Raw genomic sequence first — 17,028 nt, 5'->3', positions numbered from 1 at the left:
AGGTCCTTTCCAACCTAGTGTTTCTGTGACCCTGTCCTACTTTTAGTTGGTCTTAAAAGAAATGGGCTTACTCCTTCCCAGTAGGAAGTCAAAGCCTGAAAGATGTCCAACATGCACAGGCTTGGGAAGGAAAAGTGTCAAATACATGGAGCTAATTTAAAGGAAGAGAGAAAACCCTATACCCTTCCACTGGCAGATTACACAGTAAAACAGCTGCTAGATCTGCCAACTGCAAGTATTCCTAAGGAGGACACACTTCTTCCTTTCATCTTCCTTTCATCCTTCGAAGACAGGTACTGATACCTGAGCTGCAGTTGTCACTGACATATACCTCACTTAAAAGAAACACAAACCTCAGGCTCACGTGCATGGTATCTTCTACCTCTTAAAATTTATTCTGAGCTGTTCAGACTGGCATCTTCAACAGCACTGAAAAACTCCACGGAAACTTACAGAATGACTTACATTTTCTAGCAAAAACACATCTGGTGCTTCAGCCACCTCTAGCACAAAGGATAACACAAATACCAGTATGAAAGCACTCCTTCTCAGAAGGCTCTTGAAACAAAGATGACATTATCAGTGGGGAAGCACTCTAATGGGAAGCAGATAAATCACTCCACAGCACATCAGCACTGAAGCTACCGTGCTTACTGGGGCAAGTACCGCATCAGTTCACCTTGAGAACATATCATCTAGCTGCTACCTGGTTTCCTACACTACATACTGCTCAATTTCTGTAACACCTAAGTCAGGTAATGCCCTCCTTTGTTATTGAACTCTTATCCCTCTCCAGAACAAGTCAGTCTTGTGCATTAAGCAAAGAATAGATCCAATGGGAAAAAAAAAAATTTTAAAAGAAAAAAGAAAAAAGAAAAAGAAAAAATCGATCAGCCACCATGTAACTAGCTTCTGGCAGGTACAAAGATCGGAAGGATTGTTAAGGTTATGCATGCAACTTTAATTTTGACATATCCTAACCTTACAACAAAACCCTACTTTCATGAAAGATTTTGTGTGTGTACAGCATTAAACAGTCTGTAATTAGTTTATACAGAAGCTGACAGAGAAAAGCTAAAATGTAAAAGACTGCTTTGGAAGTTCAAGTTTTCAAATATGTTTTCAGTAACATAACATGATATTCTACATGAAGAAACACAGGGACAGCCACAACAGATCAGACTGTTTGTAACCTACTTCTGACAGTGTTCATTACTAAACAAAACTAAACTGAAATTTAAAAAGGAGAATACTTATATCTTATTTCTGGCAACACCTGCCTCAACCTTTCCTCAATCAATACTCAGGCCCTCCTGACAGGGCAGTTTTATTCCTGCATCTGTATTTGTTGCAACAGAAGCAATAAATTCCATAACTTACTCATGGTATGAAAAAATACTTCCTTCTCTTTCCTTTCAACTTCACAGGATTCTGGAGTCTGTGAAGCAGTAATTAATTGATTCCTTTTCACCTTTTTCACATCACTCATTGCTCTCCAGATTTCCCACAGCACATCTCAGCCAACTCTTTTCCAAAATAAGCTGACCTTCTTGTGTTTAACCTTCCTTCATAGAGAAGCTGATCATTATCTTTTTTCTGTTGCTATCTCTTTTTTGTATCCACTTTGAGCTAGGATGACAAGAATTGCATGATTCAAGAAGCAGATGTACTGCAGATTTGAAACAGCAAATTTTTTTTTTTTTAATTTTCAATTTTTTTCTATTTTGCTTGCTTTTCTGAGTACTGCCCCTTTAAAAAAAAATCCTATATTAGACACTGTGAAATTAATAGCAAATGACAATATTCCAATCATGACCAAACACTAACACCCTCCTCTCAGGAATATTTGATGAAGATGTCATAGCAAGAAGAACAAACAAAAGCAAATCTGGACCTTTCAGATTGGAAAACTCAATTTATCAGAAGCCAGACAAATCAGTCCTCTGCTTCTACAATAGCTAAACAAAAGCATAGGAATACAAAGGGAAGGTTATTAAAACTAGGAAATTACAATTAATGTTGCAAAGTAGTTATACTTAATAGCAACTCTCGAACAAAACTCTGCATATCAGAAGGTTACACCAGTAGTGAATTATGTGGCAGTCTTCTCTTTAAAGCTACCTGAACTAAGTGCAGTATGTTTAGGCCCCCTCAATGTACTACTCCAGTACTTGTTTTCACAAAGAAGCAATATTCCAAGAAGCTAGCATGTTTTGTCTCTGACTTCTCCTGTCCCTTAGCAAATAACAAATGGATGAAAGACTACCACTGCTAAATCCTTCTCTTCCCGTAAGTGCAAGAGGAACAATAAGCAAAACCCCAATACCGTACCACATTAACAATCGTGACTTACCAGCTGAAATTTTCTTGTTACTGAGATCTCTTTCCAATTTGGAAACAGGAGTAGAAGAAAGGCGTCTTGAGGAAGACGCTCCTCTGTGTGGTGGTGTTAAGGGATTTTTAAAGACATCAACCTGCTCACTCCTTTTGATGTATTTTTCACCTTGTGGACTGCTCAGAGGGGAATGCTGGGAGCTGGGATTATCCTCTGGAAGTTCATGCTGGGTAGTCAAGGGGGGTCTACTAATAGCACACTGCAGAAGTAAAGGGGACTGCATCTTTCTTGGCGTTCTGCTTGCAGCCGCATCCTTCATCACTCTGTGTTGGTAGTTCCTGTAGGCTTCTTCCAAATACTCTGCCTCTTTTTCTAGTTCTTTTATTCTAGCCCGGGTTTGTGCCATACACTCCAAGTCAGAATCTGGAGAAGCACTGCGTGGCTGTAACTGCTGATGATAGCCAACTCTTGGCACAGCGTTTACCTTCATCACATCGGCCACAACCTGATTCTTCAGGAATGCGCTATCCACATAAATATCATGAGGTACCATTCTGTCACCAGTGAAGTCAAGGACAGAGCGATCGACAAGCGAAGGCTTTGGATTTCGATACACTTCATTTTCCAGAGCTAAATGAGAAAGTGAGAGACAGTAAAGAGTGAGAGAAGGAGACCCAGAACAGAATAGAAACAGTAGAACATGACATTTCAATTCCAGTTTGATCAAAATTGTTTTAACACAGAGTTGGCTTAAATTTTGAGAATTTAATGGGTTGATTCAAATGTATTTTGAATGTAGCTGCATAGCTGCAAATTATCACAGATATTATTTTTTTAATGTATAACGCTTCCATGTAAAACTACCTGAAGTTATACTTCTACAATGTTATTTCATAAATTAATTTTAAATAAATAAATAAAAATTAAAATGTCACCACTTTGGACACATTATATCCGATTATGCTGTTAAAGGGTGAGGGACATAGAGCAGGCCACAAGTCTTAACAGCTTTTTTCTATTTAGATCAAAAAAGAAATTTAGAGAAAAGCAACACAGCACATAGATAATGTTTTTTTAAAAATAAAGTACTTCTCCAAAATTGTCCATTAAATTGAATGTTTTGGGGCTGTCTGCTTCCTGGCTTGCACTTGCATGCTTCAGCAGGCCCAAAAGACCAGTCTATAGGACTATATCTTTCTCATCAAAATGACAACCTTGAAGAACCATTTATGTAGAATGAAAACAATTACATCCATAACTGATGCAAAATGAAAGTCCCTGCAGTACTTTCCGTCATTTAATTAAAATATATATTTGCCATTTTGACACTAACAAATTTCCAATTCCAAATGGTACCAATACTTGTATCATATATGAAAATGTACATATTGGTCTAGTGAATAACAGAGTATCGCATATAGTAACTATCGTGCAACACATGCTGTATGTAATGTATAGTCACTGCAGAATTCAATTCCATATTTTTAGATTAAATATACATTCCAAAACTTGTATTTATCATCCTTGATATTAGCAATTTGACAGATAGGCATCTTTAGAACTACAGTTCTTCAGCAAACTGAAATGCTTTATGCAAGTGCCTCTCTCTTTCTAATGCCCATAGGAGGCGCATAATTATTAGCTTTGACAACAACTGTTTAAAAGTTAGATTCAAATTTGCGAGGTACACAATACAATTTCAAATTTATTACTCTTATTATGAACATTCAAGAATCAAAATGCATTAAAAAACAATTCTGCTCCTGGAAAACGGTGATTATGTTATCACCAAACATTAATGTCTTCATACCGAGGAAAAAAAGACAACAAAAACATGCAAATATTCAGGGAGGAATGTTTTCTTTTCCCTCCTCTGTGTTTGTTTTCTGAAAGGAAGGGAAGTTGTAATGACTCTGCTTTTTAAATTGGGCATTTAAATAGATTTTGATTTTAAACTTGAAATCTGCTCAGTGGTGGTATATTAGCTCTATGCAGCTGCAGCTTTTTTAAGCTTCTGGAGATTCTTAGGTAAGTGAACTTCATAAAGGACTGCTCTGGTGTAAGACACAAACCTGCCTGTGTTTGCTTCACCTGCAGTTTCAGTTCTTCAACCTGCACATTTAACTTCCTGACAGTAGCTTCGGAGTCCAACAGCTGGGTCTTTAACTGAGCACAACGCTCAACCTATAGGAGATCCAAAGAAAAACAAAAAAGAAGAGTAATCTCCACTGGCTGAATACTTGTTCCTGAATTTTTTTTCAGGTCCAGTCAAACCATATACACACAGTATCCTACTGAAAGTCAGTGCTGACAACTTAATGACTTTGAAAGATTTACTTTGGCTATGCAGGGTTTGGGCAGGGAGGAGTGTTGTTTTTTTGGTGTTGCTTTGTTTTCTTTAGTTTTGTTTACATAAAAATAAGCAGAATTCAAACAATCCCAGTAACTACATGCTAAATGGCCTGCACAGGTACACAGATAAATGTGAACAAGATGACAGGAAGAAGAACAGATTCAAGTTATTTAGAAAGGATAATTTACCTCACTTTGTAGCTGCTTTTCCAAAATATGCCTATGACTTTCAAATTCATCCAGCGCCAACTTCCTAGAATGTTCCACTCTCCTCAGCTCCACTTGGCAGGCCAGGTGCTCCGCTGAGGGCTGAGACAGTTCTATCCAGAAAGAGAAATACTAGACACTCAGCCACAGAATAATGACCATGCACTTCTCTACATGATACCCCTTCAAAATGTAAAGCTGATTTGTTTTTAGGAACATCACAAGGCTTTGTTCAAATAAAGTACTTGGGGATTTTTTTTAGTCCTTTTACAAAAGACCGAAATTTTTGTTGGTGTAGTCATTTAAGAACTAGACCCAAACTATCCTGTTCTGGAAGAAAAATACATATCTTTACCTTATGTAACTGGGTGTACATCTCTACTCTCCCATAATCTCAAATGCACATTAAAAATACTTGGCATTTTATCACAGAATCATTAAGGTTGGAAAAGACCTTCAAGATCATCAAGTCTAACCATTAACCCAACACCACCATGCCCACTAAACCATGTCCGGAAGCACCACGTCCATACATTTTTTTAACACTTCCAGTGATGATGACTCCACTATAACTTATAACTATAGTCTTAAAAAATAAGAATGTAATGTTCTTTCACCATTATTAACCATACTAACGTTATGGTTAGAAATGTTGCACTGCTTTTTTCAAAGAGTGAAAGGGATATTCTCCATATTATTATAGTTACCACTTAATTCAGGATTTCTACTATAGAGACATATTAAAGGAAATAAACTTACAATGTCAAGGACTGTTTCATTTTACACAAACATGAGTTGGAGTTTAATGCAAACTACTAGTAAACATAATACAAAGAACGTATTTTAATGAAAATTTATTTCTAAATGTAGGGAAACAAGCAAAAAAATTACTAAATCATTCACACTGACTGTCTCGAAGATGCTGGTTCTCACTGCGAGTCTCATCCAACTGTTGCCTAAGTAGTTTATTCTGCACTTGGAGCTCCAATTTCTCCTCCTTTAGCAAAGGATAGTCCGATAACTCTTTCAGTTTTTCTGTCAACAACTGATTCTGTTTATTTACCAACAGAACCTGGGCCTTCACTGACTCCAAATCCAGCTGCAGATAAAGAACAGTTTAGAAGCTTATAAACTGCTGTACCACTTAACAATTCTTTTTAGTTCACATTTTCTTCTTTCTGTTTTCAAATGTACTTCAAATGCATTAGTTAGAATACAGCTTCTTTAAATCCATATTTACAATTACCTCAAGCTCTTTCGTGCGTGATTTAGCTTGCTTCAGTTCCTCCTTTTTTGAATTAACAGCAATGGCTTCTTCATGCAAAAGCATAGCTTTCTCTACAGGGAGGATTACAAATGCTGAATTAAAATTAGTAGAGTATTACAGTAAAAAACTGTATCAGCAAAAAACAGTTTAAGCTGCTAAACCCAACAATCAATTTAATTCAAGACATAAAAATGACTGAATGTCATACACACTCCTTCAAGATTAAGTAAATCACAGTGTGTGTATATACATATGCATACATACACTCCTTTAGAATTAAGTAAATCAAATTCATATGCACATGATATATCATCTCTTTCACATGTCTCTAATTTAAAAGTCTAAATATGTTTATGTGTCCCAGCTCTCTTCCTCAAGCTCCAATTATACATCTTGTGCACAATAAATGTAGAAACTGGCAACCATTCAAAGGTGTCGTACCAGACCGTACCAGAGTTCAATTAAAGAATGAATGAGCTAGCAGGATTTCAGAAGGAGCTGGGAAACTGAAAAAGCAGGGTGCTTTGCAGCCTCCATGCAAGGTACCAGCTCACGGCCCTCACTGCATTCTGAACTGCAAGGAGTTGCTGACCTGTCACAGGATCCTGCCACATGTTTTTCAAAATCTATTTTGATGGCTCTTCTGTCACTTATATTAGTGCTACTGAACACTGTGACTGTTTAGTAACAACAGTGTTTTGATACCTGTTAGTAAAAGCTGTAGAGAGAAAAAGCTACTTTATTAATCTCAGAGATATGGTTACCTTTATTTTTTTTCTCATCTTCAGTAACTTTATTGGTTCTGGCTATGTATTCCTCTTTTAATTCAAGCTGATACCTAGAAGTAAAAAGAATTAGGTGTTCCCAAAGTATGTGTGTGCGCACATGCACTTGCATTTGTGTAAATGCCAGTCTTTCCCAGACTAAACTCATACAATTATTTGTTGACAAAATTAGTTCTCGCACAGCCACCGGAAAAAAGGCCCTGCCAATCGCCTCATTCAGCCACCTGCTCAAAAGGCAAGACTACTGCCAACTCTGGATCAAGTCAGCTGTGGCTCTCCCTAGCAAAGTCTTGAAAATCTGAAAGGATGTATATTCCACCTCCCTGGATGACCTGTGCCAATGCCACACTACCCTCCTAGTAATATCTTTCTTCTCCATGTCCAACCTGAACCTCCCCAGCCACGATTTACAGCCCCCACCATATGACCTCAGAAGTCATGTCTGGTCATCCTTTACTTTACAGTACAGACCTTTACTAGGCTCTCTCCAGTTTCTTAATGACTTTCTTGAATTGGGGAGCCCTAACCTGGGCATGGTATTCTTAGCACAGCCTTCACCAATACCTGAAGGGGATAATACCTGTTGGCCATGCTGCTGCTAATATCATCCATCATGCTGTTTGCCTTATTTGCCAGAGCATGCTGCTGGATCACAGTCAACCTGGCATTGACTGAAACTCCCATGTCCTCTCTTCAGAAACACACCTACCTGGTCAATTCCTGTTCCCTATTTATACTAGTTCATAGAGACATTCTGCCCTAAGTGCAGAGCTTTGTAGCTCTCCTTGTTAAAATTCCTAAGATTTATATTGGTACAATCCCCAAGTTTATCAAAGTCTGTCTGTATTGAAACTCTGCCATTCGTTCTGGATGCAATTCCCCTTAATTAAGCCTCATGTTCAAAGTTGCTGAAGATGCACTGTGTCATCATCCAGATCATGGATGAAGGTGTTGGACAGTATGGGTCCCAGTACTGGACCTAAGTGTTCTCTGCTCACCATCAGCCACCAGCTAGACACTGAGCACTGTCCAGGTACATCACTATTCACAGCCCAGCAGTCATCCAACTTTACTGATCAAATTTACTGGAATCTACAGGAGCTAAGAAAGTTCATTATTCTCCATGGTTGCGACATAGATTATAAATTTTTTCAGGTATCACCATACTCATCCTGTATTTTTGCAAATGGTCCAGACAACTCAGATCCTTCTCATTATGGCATTTAATGTTTATCATGGAAATGAAAAAAGATTCCTTTTCTAACAAGCATCATTATTTCTATACAATAAATAGTAGCTCTTTGCTACTTTTCATCATGGATTTAGGACAAAAGGACACAGATTTAACTAAGGATTTGCAGCATATCTAAAATATTTTGTATGCTGATAAAATAAGGTAAGCAGCAGTTCATCCTTAAAATAATTTGCTTTTTCTCATGAACCAAAAGCACTTTACAAACATTATTTGTAACTAGTGGCTATGGACTAGGTAAAATAAGATACCAAGGTGGGTCAATTAGTTGCATTTCACTGTTCTCTGAAAAAAACTTCAAACCTACTCAGTTTCAGCTGAGGCATCATTCTTATCAAAACCTACTCTTTACAACTTTCCACTGTAATTTAAATAAAGACACACTAACACAGATAATACTATTGTTCACTGGCTTGCAATAAAAAGTAATGCTACATCAGTCATTTGATTTAACTGCCTTAACTGGAAGACCAGTTCATGCATCGAACAGACATGAGCAATAACATGCCGAGAGCAGCTGCCGGCATTGAAGCATCAAGCAACCCTTCAAGTGACCAAAGCACTCCAAGAAAGTACAATAGCAAAGTTAGGATATACCCAGTGTGACACCTCAAAAGCAGTCACAGATGACATCTTACACTTTCAAAGAGCATTTCTAAGCAAATTCTTTGAAACCATGTTAATCAGATGGTAGTCAATAAGAGAAAGTGATCTATAACAGAGAATCTCCTGCCAAAAATGGGGAGGGGTTAAGGTAAGAGCCAATCTATCTGGGGCTAGTGTGCCTCTCATCCTTTTTCCAAGAAACCTATAACATGTCTTTGATGCTAATTTACCCTCCATGCCTTTTCTGCATTTGTAAAATGGTCAGTTCTTTTAATTGTGTTCAAAGGAAGTCACTAATACTGCTTCACATCCTCTTGTCTAAACATACAACTAATGTTACATCTCTTTCCCAGATAACAACACAGAATTTAAACTACAATAATAATATAACCTATAATTAAAATAGAATTATTTTCTATAGCAAGCTTTTTCTGAACCTGACAGAATATTTTGTCTCACTAGCGAAAAGCAAAGCAATAATCTAAGGAATTCAAGCTGATTAAAACAGAAACATAAGTGCACATTTTCAAAGTCCTTGCTTTGTTGCACTTTTCAAAAGAAACCCTGTATAATTTATTATTTTGTTTTCATAGGCAGTAATATGCATCTTATTAGAGAGAAAAGAAAAATTTACTTTAAGAGTTCCGTCTGAAGCTTTTGGTCATATGTCTCCTCTATGTTCTTCACAGCAACCTCCCGACGTCGAAGTGCATCATCAATAGCTTTATTTTTCTCTTCCTGAAGTTTTTGAGTACTGAAATATCCATAAATATACAGCCAATGACCAGTTATAAAGCCAAAACTTTAGGTTTTGGGGATTTTTAAATAACATTTAGGGACAGACAGACATCAAAAGGTAACGCGCTTGCTCGGAACACTGTAACAATTTAAAATTGTTATCACAAGTTGTCATTGTAATTCATTAAGAACAAGGAGATGTGACACAAACGAAATTGCCCTATTTAAAGTCCAGGACCAATCAATTATGCCGCTATCCCGGGTTAACCCTAGCTCAGTTTCCCACGCCAGAAAGTCTTTAGAGGAGATAGTGCCAAGCATGCTACTCTATCAGCACCCTCTGCTGGCTTGTTAAAAAAAAAACAACAAGTTTTTGTTAGCGGGATACTCATTTTGCTATAAAAACTGATTGACAAAGTAAGGACATTAAGTAGTACTGAAAACCTGGCCAAAAATGGTTATTTTTTTATTTAACCAAGGAAAACTCATCTTACTAAGGACAAGTCAAAAAAAAAACCCCAGGATTACAGAAGCAAAATATCATACACATACCTCATGAGTGTTAGGATTACAAAAGAAACAACGCCCAAACAACACAGTATGTGTTGGGTTTTTGTTTGTGTGTTTTGGTATTTTTTCCATTTAAGCACTTCAAAGCAAACATGTGGCTCCTAGCCCCCAAATGATGCTGCACTGTTCCGGTTGGATGAGGAGGAGTTGAAAAAAAACAAAAACAAAAACCAAAATGTCTTTTGTATGAGGTATCCCTGCTAATAGAGACAGTGTACAATACTGCTCAAAATGCAAAACACAACTTCTGGGATACATAACCTATTTCAATGTCATACAAGCAGCAATAATTTGAAGCCTGCTTTCCAGAAAAAGAACAATAACAGCACATTGCATGTGCCCTTCAGGAACTTACACTTCAAATGCCTCAATTCTTTGCTTCAGTTCCGCCTCTCTGGTCCTTATGACTTCAATATCTTTCAGTAGACTTTGTCTTTGAGAGTATACTTCCTTTGCTTCTATCTGAATCACAAAATATTATCTCTAGTTTTACTCCACACTTTTTACAGGTATCTACTGTTTAACATGTTCAAACTTTCAAGGACCTTCTTCAAGAATTGGTCTTACTCCAATAAATATTATTTATATAGTCATAATTTGAAATAACATCCAGAATCGATTGTAATTTTTTTTATTCCCTTTCTCCTTTTAATCAGAATAAAAATGCTTTAGATGGAGTCACAACTGGCTACTTGTAAACACTTTTCTTTTAAGAAATAGCACCAATTAAAACTTATGTGAAAGGAAAATTTGTTTTTAGAAAAATTACAGAATAAACACATTCAAACATCTGAATTTTTTAGTAAACAATAGTTCTATAGGTTCTTCATAAAAACAAAATTGGAAAAACAAATGCCAGAAACCCCTGATAAAACACAATTTAAAACTGAAACTGAGTCAACTAGCAGTCTTTCAATCTTTGCAGTCCGATAGAAATCAAACAAATTGTAAAAGGGATTCTCCAAGTGATGAACATGCTAATACTAAAAGTCATATATCTCCTTATGAATAAAAAATAGTTCTTCTTGCCCTTAAGCACACAAGGCATTATTTCTCTTCAAATAAATAATGATTGCCTAAGAAGAAGAAAATTATGATTTTGCTATACGGGTGCTCGTATCAAGTTTGCAAGTCATGTGCACTTGGCAGTCCCAAGAAAGACTTAGCTGCTGTACCTGGTGCAAAAACCAGAGCAGTTGTCAAGCCATATTTCCTGGGCATAAAGTTATTTTACTAAAGGGTTACATGACCTTCTACCTTTAATGTAAATACACTTCAACTCAGTAAAGCTCCTGGTCTCTGTTAAAAGAGTCCCCAGATAAATGAAGCATATACTTTTCAAGTATATGACAAGAGCAAGCAAATATTCATACACAAAACTGATGGATGTCTTGATCTAGTAGTCTTTTCTTTTTTTTTAATTACTGAATTAATTTTATGCCCACAGAAGACGACTGATACCATAAAATAGATGGGTTTCTTGTAAGCTCCTAAGGACATGACCATGAAAGAAATTCATAGCACAGTGATAAAACATTTAATTTTCAGATTGGAAGGAGGTTCAATAGTAGAGACTGGTATATAATAATCTATATAGAGACCTTTATGATTGCTTTGTTAACCAATACCATGTGCTCTCAGGGGAAAAAACAAACACAAAACTACTGAACCAAACAAACAAACAAAAAAACCACCACACCAGAGCAAAAAATTAGCAGTTGGAGACTGGAAGAAGAAATTTAGAAGTATATACAAACTACTGTGTGCTACAGTAACAGTTACTACTCTGGTAAAACACCAAGAGTTAACAGCCCAAAGGAGTAGCTCATCAACAAAAAAAGCGTTCAAAGAAATAAAATGAGATGCTAGCTTACAGTAAAGAGAGTGGCTATTAATAATATTCAACATACAATGACATACAGAAATGGCATATCCATACCATAAAGACTATATATTCCATTCAGTTTAGAGTCCTTCTGAGCAACTGAAAGAATTTATACTATAACTAAAAGTTGTGTTCAACTTCCTGTTAAAAAAAAAAAAATCTGTGATCTGAATTCAGCAAAGTTATTAAAACAGATTTAAAAGTATTCATTACATTTAAATCCTTCAGTACTAGCTTGCAGAACTGTTCCTTTTCCAGCCAGCTGTACTTAGATATTTACCCATATTCATTCTTGCAGTTGCTAAATCTGTTCCCCTATTTATGAGAACAAAAGTAAATTCAAAGTTTTCACTAATAAGCCAAGGAAGAACTGAAGGTAAATCTCCCAAAGATAAAAGAACAGTTTAATCAACTCACTGATTCATTTTGTACTAGTTTAAGAAAATATGTTTGGAAATTTTACCTCTTGTTGCTTTTGAAGCCTCTCAATAGCATTCTTTTCACGAGAAATTAAGGCTTCAGACTTTGCTTGATGTGTCCTCTCTAACTCATGACGCAGCTCAGAGATTTCTTTCTGGGTCTGCACTTTCTCCTCCATTTTAATCTTCGCTATTTCAACTTCTTTAAAATGTTCTAGCTTCACATGAAAGAGGAAGAGAGGGTTAAGTAGGGCCATCTTCAAATCAACAAAGACAATCCCTCCTCAGACTATTCTAAATTTCACCTAGAAATTCTTGTTAGGAAATGATAATTTGATGAAAATAAATTACTGTGATAAAAGTATCTTAGCAGCACATACTATTTGGATGTCTCACATAGTTTTCATGCATTTATCTGGCATCCCAAAGCAGATCTTACACAAAACTAATAGCTTTAGACAAGGGAAAAACAAGAGGCCTATGAAGAAAAACACACTGCAGGAGTGACACTCTGCTTGCAATTAAGGAATGGCCACACTCTTTAATTCTTCCTCTGGCACTCTCTCTATTCTTGCCCCTTACCCAAAGAACTACTTTTGACTGGTGATACAAGAAACGGCAGAAGCAGACCTGACCTGAATCACTCAGGAAAAACAAATTCATCTGGACACACAAAAAAAAGTGCTGAACATGTAAAAAAATGCAGAACATGTAGCTCCATATAAACAGGGTGACAGAAACATAAGTCCTGATTTGCAGACTTCTTAGCACAGCTGAAAAACAAGTAAATGCATAAAAATAGGAAAGCATGCATCTTGCAACTGCACCAAAGAATCTTTGAGAACATGCCTCCATACAATGTGTGAAGTGTAATATATGCAAGAACAAACGGGTCTATAAATAATAATAAAAATTTGGAAGAAAATGGAAAGCAAGTATACAAGACAAAAAAATGTGAGGAAAAAAGGAGCAAAACAATAAAAAGAAAATTATAGAAAAATTGTGAGACTGGAGAAAATGAGGTTAAAGAGAGAGGGAAAAGCACAGTAGGAATGTCTGATTAAGGATTCAGGTCTGTGGGCATAAATTAATGTGTAAAATTAAAGAAATGGTAAGACAGTACAGCATCACTTGTATGTACATAAATTGGATTAGAAATGTCTTAGAGTAATTCATGTCACATTGCTATGGAATCAGTGTAAAGTTAATCAAATTTAGAAGTGCTTATATCTGGTTACATTTCCAATCTCCTTTGTTGCAACTGCTTTTCTTAAACTGAAACAAACTTAACATACAAATTAACATGTTTTACATAACAGAAAGACAGTGCCTGCTGGAGAATAAAGACTAAATGAAAAATAGTGCCTGCTGGAGAATAAAGACTAAATGAAGGGCAAGTCTTACCTGACCAACCTAGCGGCCTTCTATGATGGAGTGACCACATCAGTGGACAAGGGAAGAGCTACCAATGTCATCTATCTGGACTTCTCTACGGCTTTTGACACAGTCCCCTACAACATCCTTCTCTCTAAATTGGAGACATAAGGATTTGATGGGTGGACTGTTGGGTGGGTGAGAAATTGGTTGGATGGTTGCATCCAGAGGGTTAGAGGCTCAATGTCCATAAGGAGATTGGTGATGGGTGGTATCTCTCAGGTGTCCATATTGGGACCAGTATTCTTCAGTATCTTTATCAATGACACAGACAGTGGGATCAAGTGCACCCTTAGCAAGTTTGCAGATGACACCAAGCTGAGTGGTGCTGTTGACATGCCTGAGGGATGGGATGCCATCCAGAGGGACCTGGACAAGCTTGAGGAATGGGCCCGGGTGAACCTCATGAGGTTCACCAAGGCCACGTGCAGGATCCTGCACCTGGGTCAGGGCAAGCCCCGGTATCAGTACAATCTGGGGGATGAAGGGATTGAGAGCAGCCCTGCTGAGACGGACTTGGGGGTACTGATAGATAAAAAGCTGGACGTGAGTGGGCAATGTGTGCTCACAGCCCAGAAGGCCAACCACATCCTGGGCTGCATCCAAAGCAGCGTGGCCAGCAGGTCAAGGGAGGGGATTCTGCCCCTCTACTCCGCTCTGGTGAGACCCCACCTGGAGTCCTGAGTCCAGCTCTGGAGCCCTCAGCACAGGAAAGACATGGACCTGTTGGAGCAGGTCCAGGGGAGGGACACAACAATGATCAGAGGGCTGGAACACCTCTCCTGTGAGGACAGGCTGAGAGAGTTGGGGTTGTTCAGCCTGGAGAACAGAAGGCTCCAGGTAGACGTTATTGCAGTCTTCCAGTACTTAAAGGGGGCTTATAAGAAAGATGGGGACAGACTTTCTAGCAGGGCCTGCTATGATAGGACAAGGGGTGATGGTTTTAAACTAAAAGAGGGTAGATTCAGACTAATTATAAGGAAGTGTTCAAGGTGAGGTTGGACAGGACTCTGAGCAACCTGATCTAGTTGAAGATGTCCCTGTTCGTTGCAGGGGGTTTGGACTAGATGACCTTTAAAAGGTCCCTTCCAACCAAAACTATTGTATGAGTCTACGAAATACACTGGCAGTTTTAACGCTCCGTCCTTCTACTTGTCTAGCTGAATAAATATGACTAAACCGGTTTCCTCAAACAGTTCATATGCAGATGAGTGCCTTTGAAAGTGTGTCTAAGAATTCTAACTGATTATCAGATTATCATTTTTATATCCAAATAAACTATTGATCTTGACAGAAATTAATGGGAAAAAACATATTTAAATGAACTACAGTTAATTTAAATTTTTCTATCCAAATAAACTGTTGACCCTGACAGAAATTTATGGAAATAAACCCCTGTATTTAAATGAACTGCAGTGTATTCTCTCTGTTCCATTTTTTTTACAATAATGGATTATGTGACACAAAAAAAAATTAATTTTTTTTTTCCCCAAAGCTAAGGAAAATTCTCTGAAAGAGCTGTCTTCAATTATAGGAAGAAAAAAAAACCACAACAGAAGTAATTCATAACACTGTCTGTTATGATTTTAGTGTTTCTGTGTGATGTTTTGAAATAGTATGCAAATTCTCATCAGTATTAAAAATTAACTCAACTATCTGTCAAGCTACATAGCAGCAATTCACGCCTCTCAGTTGCCATGCATTATATTGCAATTCAAGCTTCAAAATCTTAACTAGGAAGGAAAATGAATAGTATGAATAGGCAGAGTAAACATTTCTCCATAAAACAAAATAATCAAAGAGCAAATAAAATTTACCAAATTAAGACCATCAAAATAAGAAAAATTTGTGTTACAAATTTACATCAGAATACAAAGCTTAACATTCTGTGCATATTTAACAAAAAAGTGGAATGGAAAATATACACAGGCTATATCATCAAATTAACAATTGATATTGGATTAACTTAGCCTTTTGTGTTTGTAACTCACTATTAGATCTTCTCTTTCAATTTACTTTAAGTATTAGAAGTCTGTAACATGCAAAGTCAAAAGTCTCCCTCAAATTCAATGACCAACTCAGAGTTATACCTTTTGACACATTTCTGCTTGAAGCTGCTTCTCTATTTCTTTTCTATATTCATGAAGTTTTACTTTTAAAGATTCGTATTTCTGATGCTGGGGATAAGAGTCTGCAAACTGTTCATCAATCAGCTGAAGCTTCTCAGCTACAAAAAGAGCAACATATCCATCACAATTTACCACAGCAACATATGCATCACAATTTAAATCCATCACAATTTACCACAGTTATCCCACCAAAGCCTGTAGGAACCTGTCTCTCTGTAGGAAGTTCCTTAGTTTACCAAAGTAGCACTGTCACACCTGTGTGGTACAAAAGCAGAGGCAGCATAGAAGTGCCATCTATCAGCTCTATGCCACAGAACATATGCCTAGGAGGAGGCACTTAGCTGTTAGGCACTATTCGTGTATTACACAGTCATTCACTCTCTTTATCATGAATGGACAAGAATTTTCTTCTGCCTGCAACTTTTAGGTTTTCTGTATTACTAACAGCATGCATATTATAATTCAAGAACTCCCAATCCATGCTTAACTTACACTGAAACACTATCATAGAAAGAGAAGCTAGGGCACGCATTTACAGTCATGTTTTCCAGAACATATTGCAGCACATAACACTTACAGTCCATTTAAGATGTTATAGCTCTTAGCTAACTGCCTAAGAAAACATCTGAGTGATTTAAAAAAAAAAAAAATCCTAAAAGGACTTTTGCCTTATTTTAAGAAAGGTTAGAAAAATCAATGTACTAGTGATAGGTATGACCTTTACTTATTATTACTTTAGGCTGCATTTAAGTAAGTGATGAAAGAATACCATTCATACAATTTATAAATCCACACCATTTACCAATACGAAAATATCTGGGAAGACTTTCTTGCAGAAGTTGCACTTACCAAGAGATTCTCTGTAAGGAGGTGCTGAGGTTGTCTGAGTGTCTGTGTCATGAGTTTCCTTACTTAGATGATGCTCGGTAAGTCCAATTAAAATCTGCATAAGACAACCTATCGAGATCCAATATATTAGTGAGTTCTGATTTCATACCAAAACTGAATTTGAGCCTGTAATTAATAAAGTCATTGTCACTGTATGAGAG

The 17,028-nt window shown here is 37.0% G+C and overlaps 1 protein-coding gene across 1 annotated transcript in view; it reads right to left on the bottom strand.

Moving 5' to 3' along the window:
• Positions 1–2,353: 2,353 nt before the first annotated feature.
• The window catches only part of OFD1 (oral-facial-digital syndrome 1), a gene marked incomplete at its 3' end in the record, with an annotated part of 19,302 nt that continues 4,627 nt past the window's right edge, over positions 2,354–17,028 (bottom strand). Inside the window, exons 5-15 of the mRNA XM_010296413.1 lie at positions 16,829–16,936; positions 15,941–16,077; positions 12,461–12,634; positions 10,468–10,574; positions 9,439–9,558; positions 6,926–6,999; positions 6,141–6,232; positions 5,804–5,993; positions 4,877–5,007; positions 4,408–4,519; positions 2,354–2,965 (exon numbers count right to left, since the gene is read on the bottom strand). Coding sequence (XP_010294715.1) covers positions 2,354–2,965; positions 4,408–4,519; positions 4,877–5,007; positions 5,804–5,993; positions 6,141–6,232; positions 6,926–6,999; positions 9,439–9,558; positions 10,468–10,574; positions 12,461–12,634; positions 15,941–16,077; positions 16,829–16,936 — 1,857 coding nt within the window. The remainder of the gene's footprint in view (positions 2,966–4,407; positions 4,520–4,876; positions 5,008–5,803; positions 5,994–6,140; positions 6,233–6,925; positions 7,000–9,438; positions 9,559–10,467; positions 10,575–12,460; positions 12,635–15,940; positions 16,078–16,828; positions 16,937–17,028) is intronic.

Source organism: Phaethon lepturus, unplaced genomic scaffold, assembly GCF_000687285.1.
Source record: "Phaethon lepturus isolate BGI_N335 unplaced genomic scaffold, ASM68728v1 scaffold28411, whole genome shotgun sequence".
Classification (NCBI taxonomy): Eukaryota; Metazoa; Chordata; class Aves; order Phaethontiformes; family Phaethontidae; genus Phaethon; species Phaethon lepturus.
This window is presented reverse-complemented; position numbering and strand designations above follow the sequence as displayed.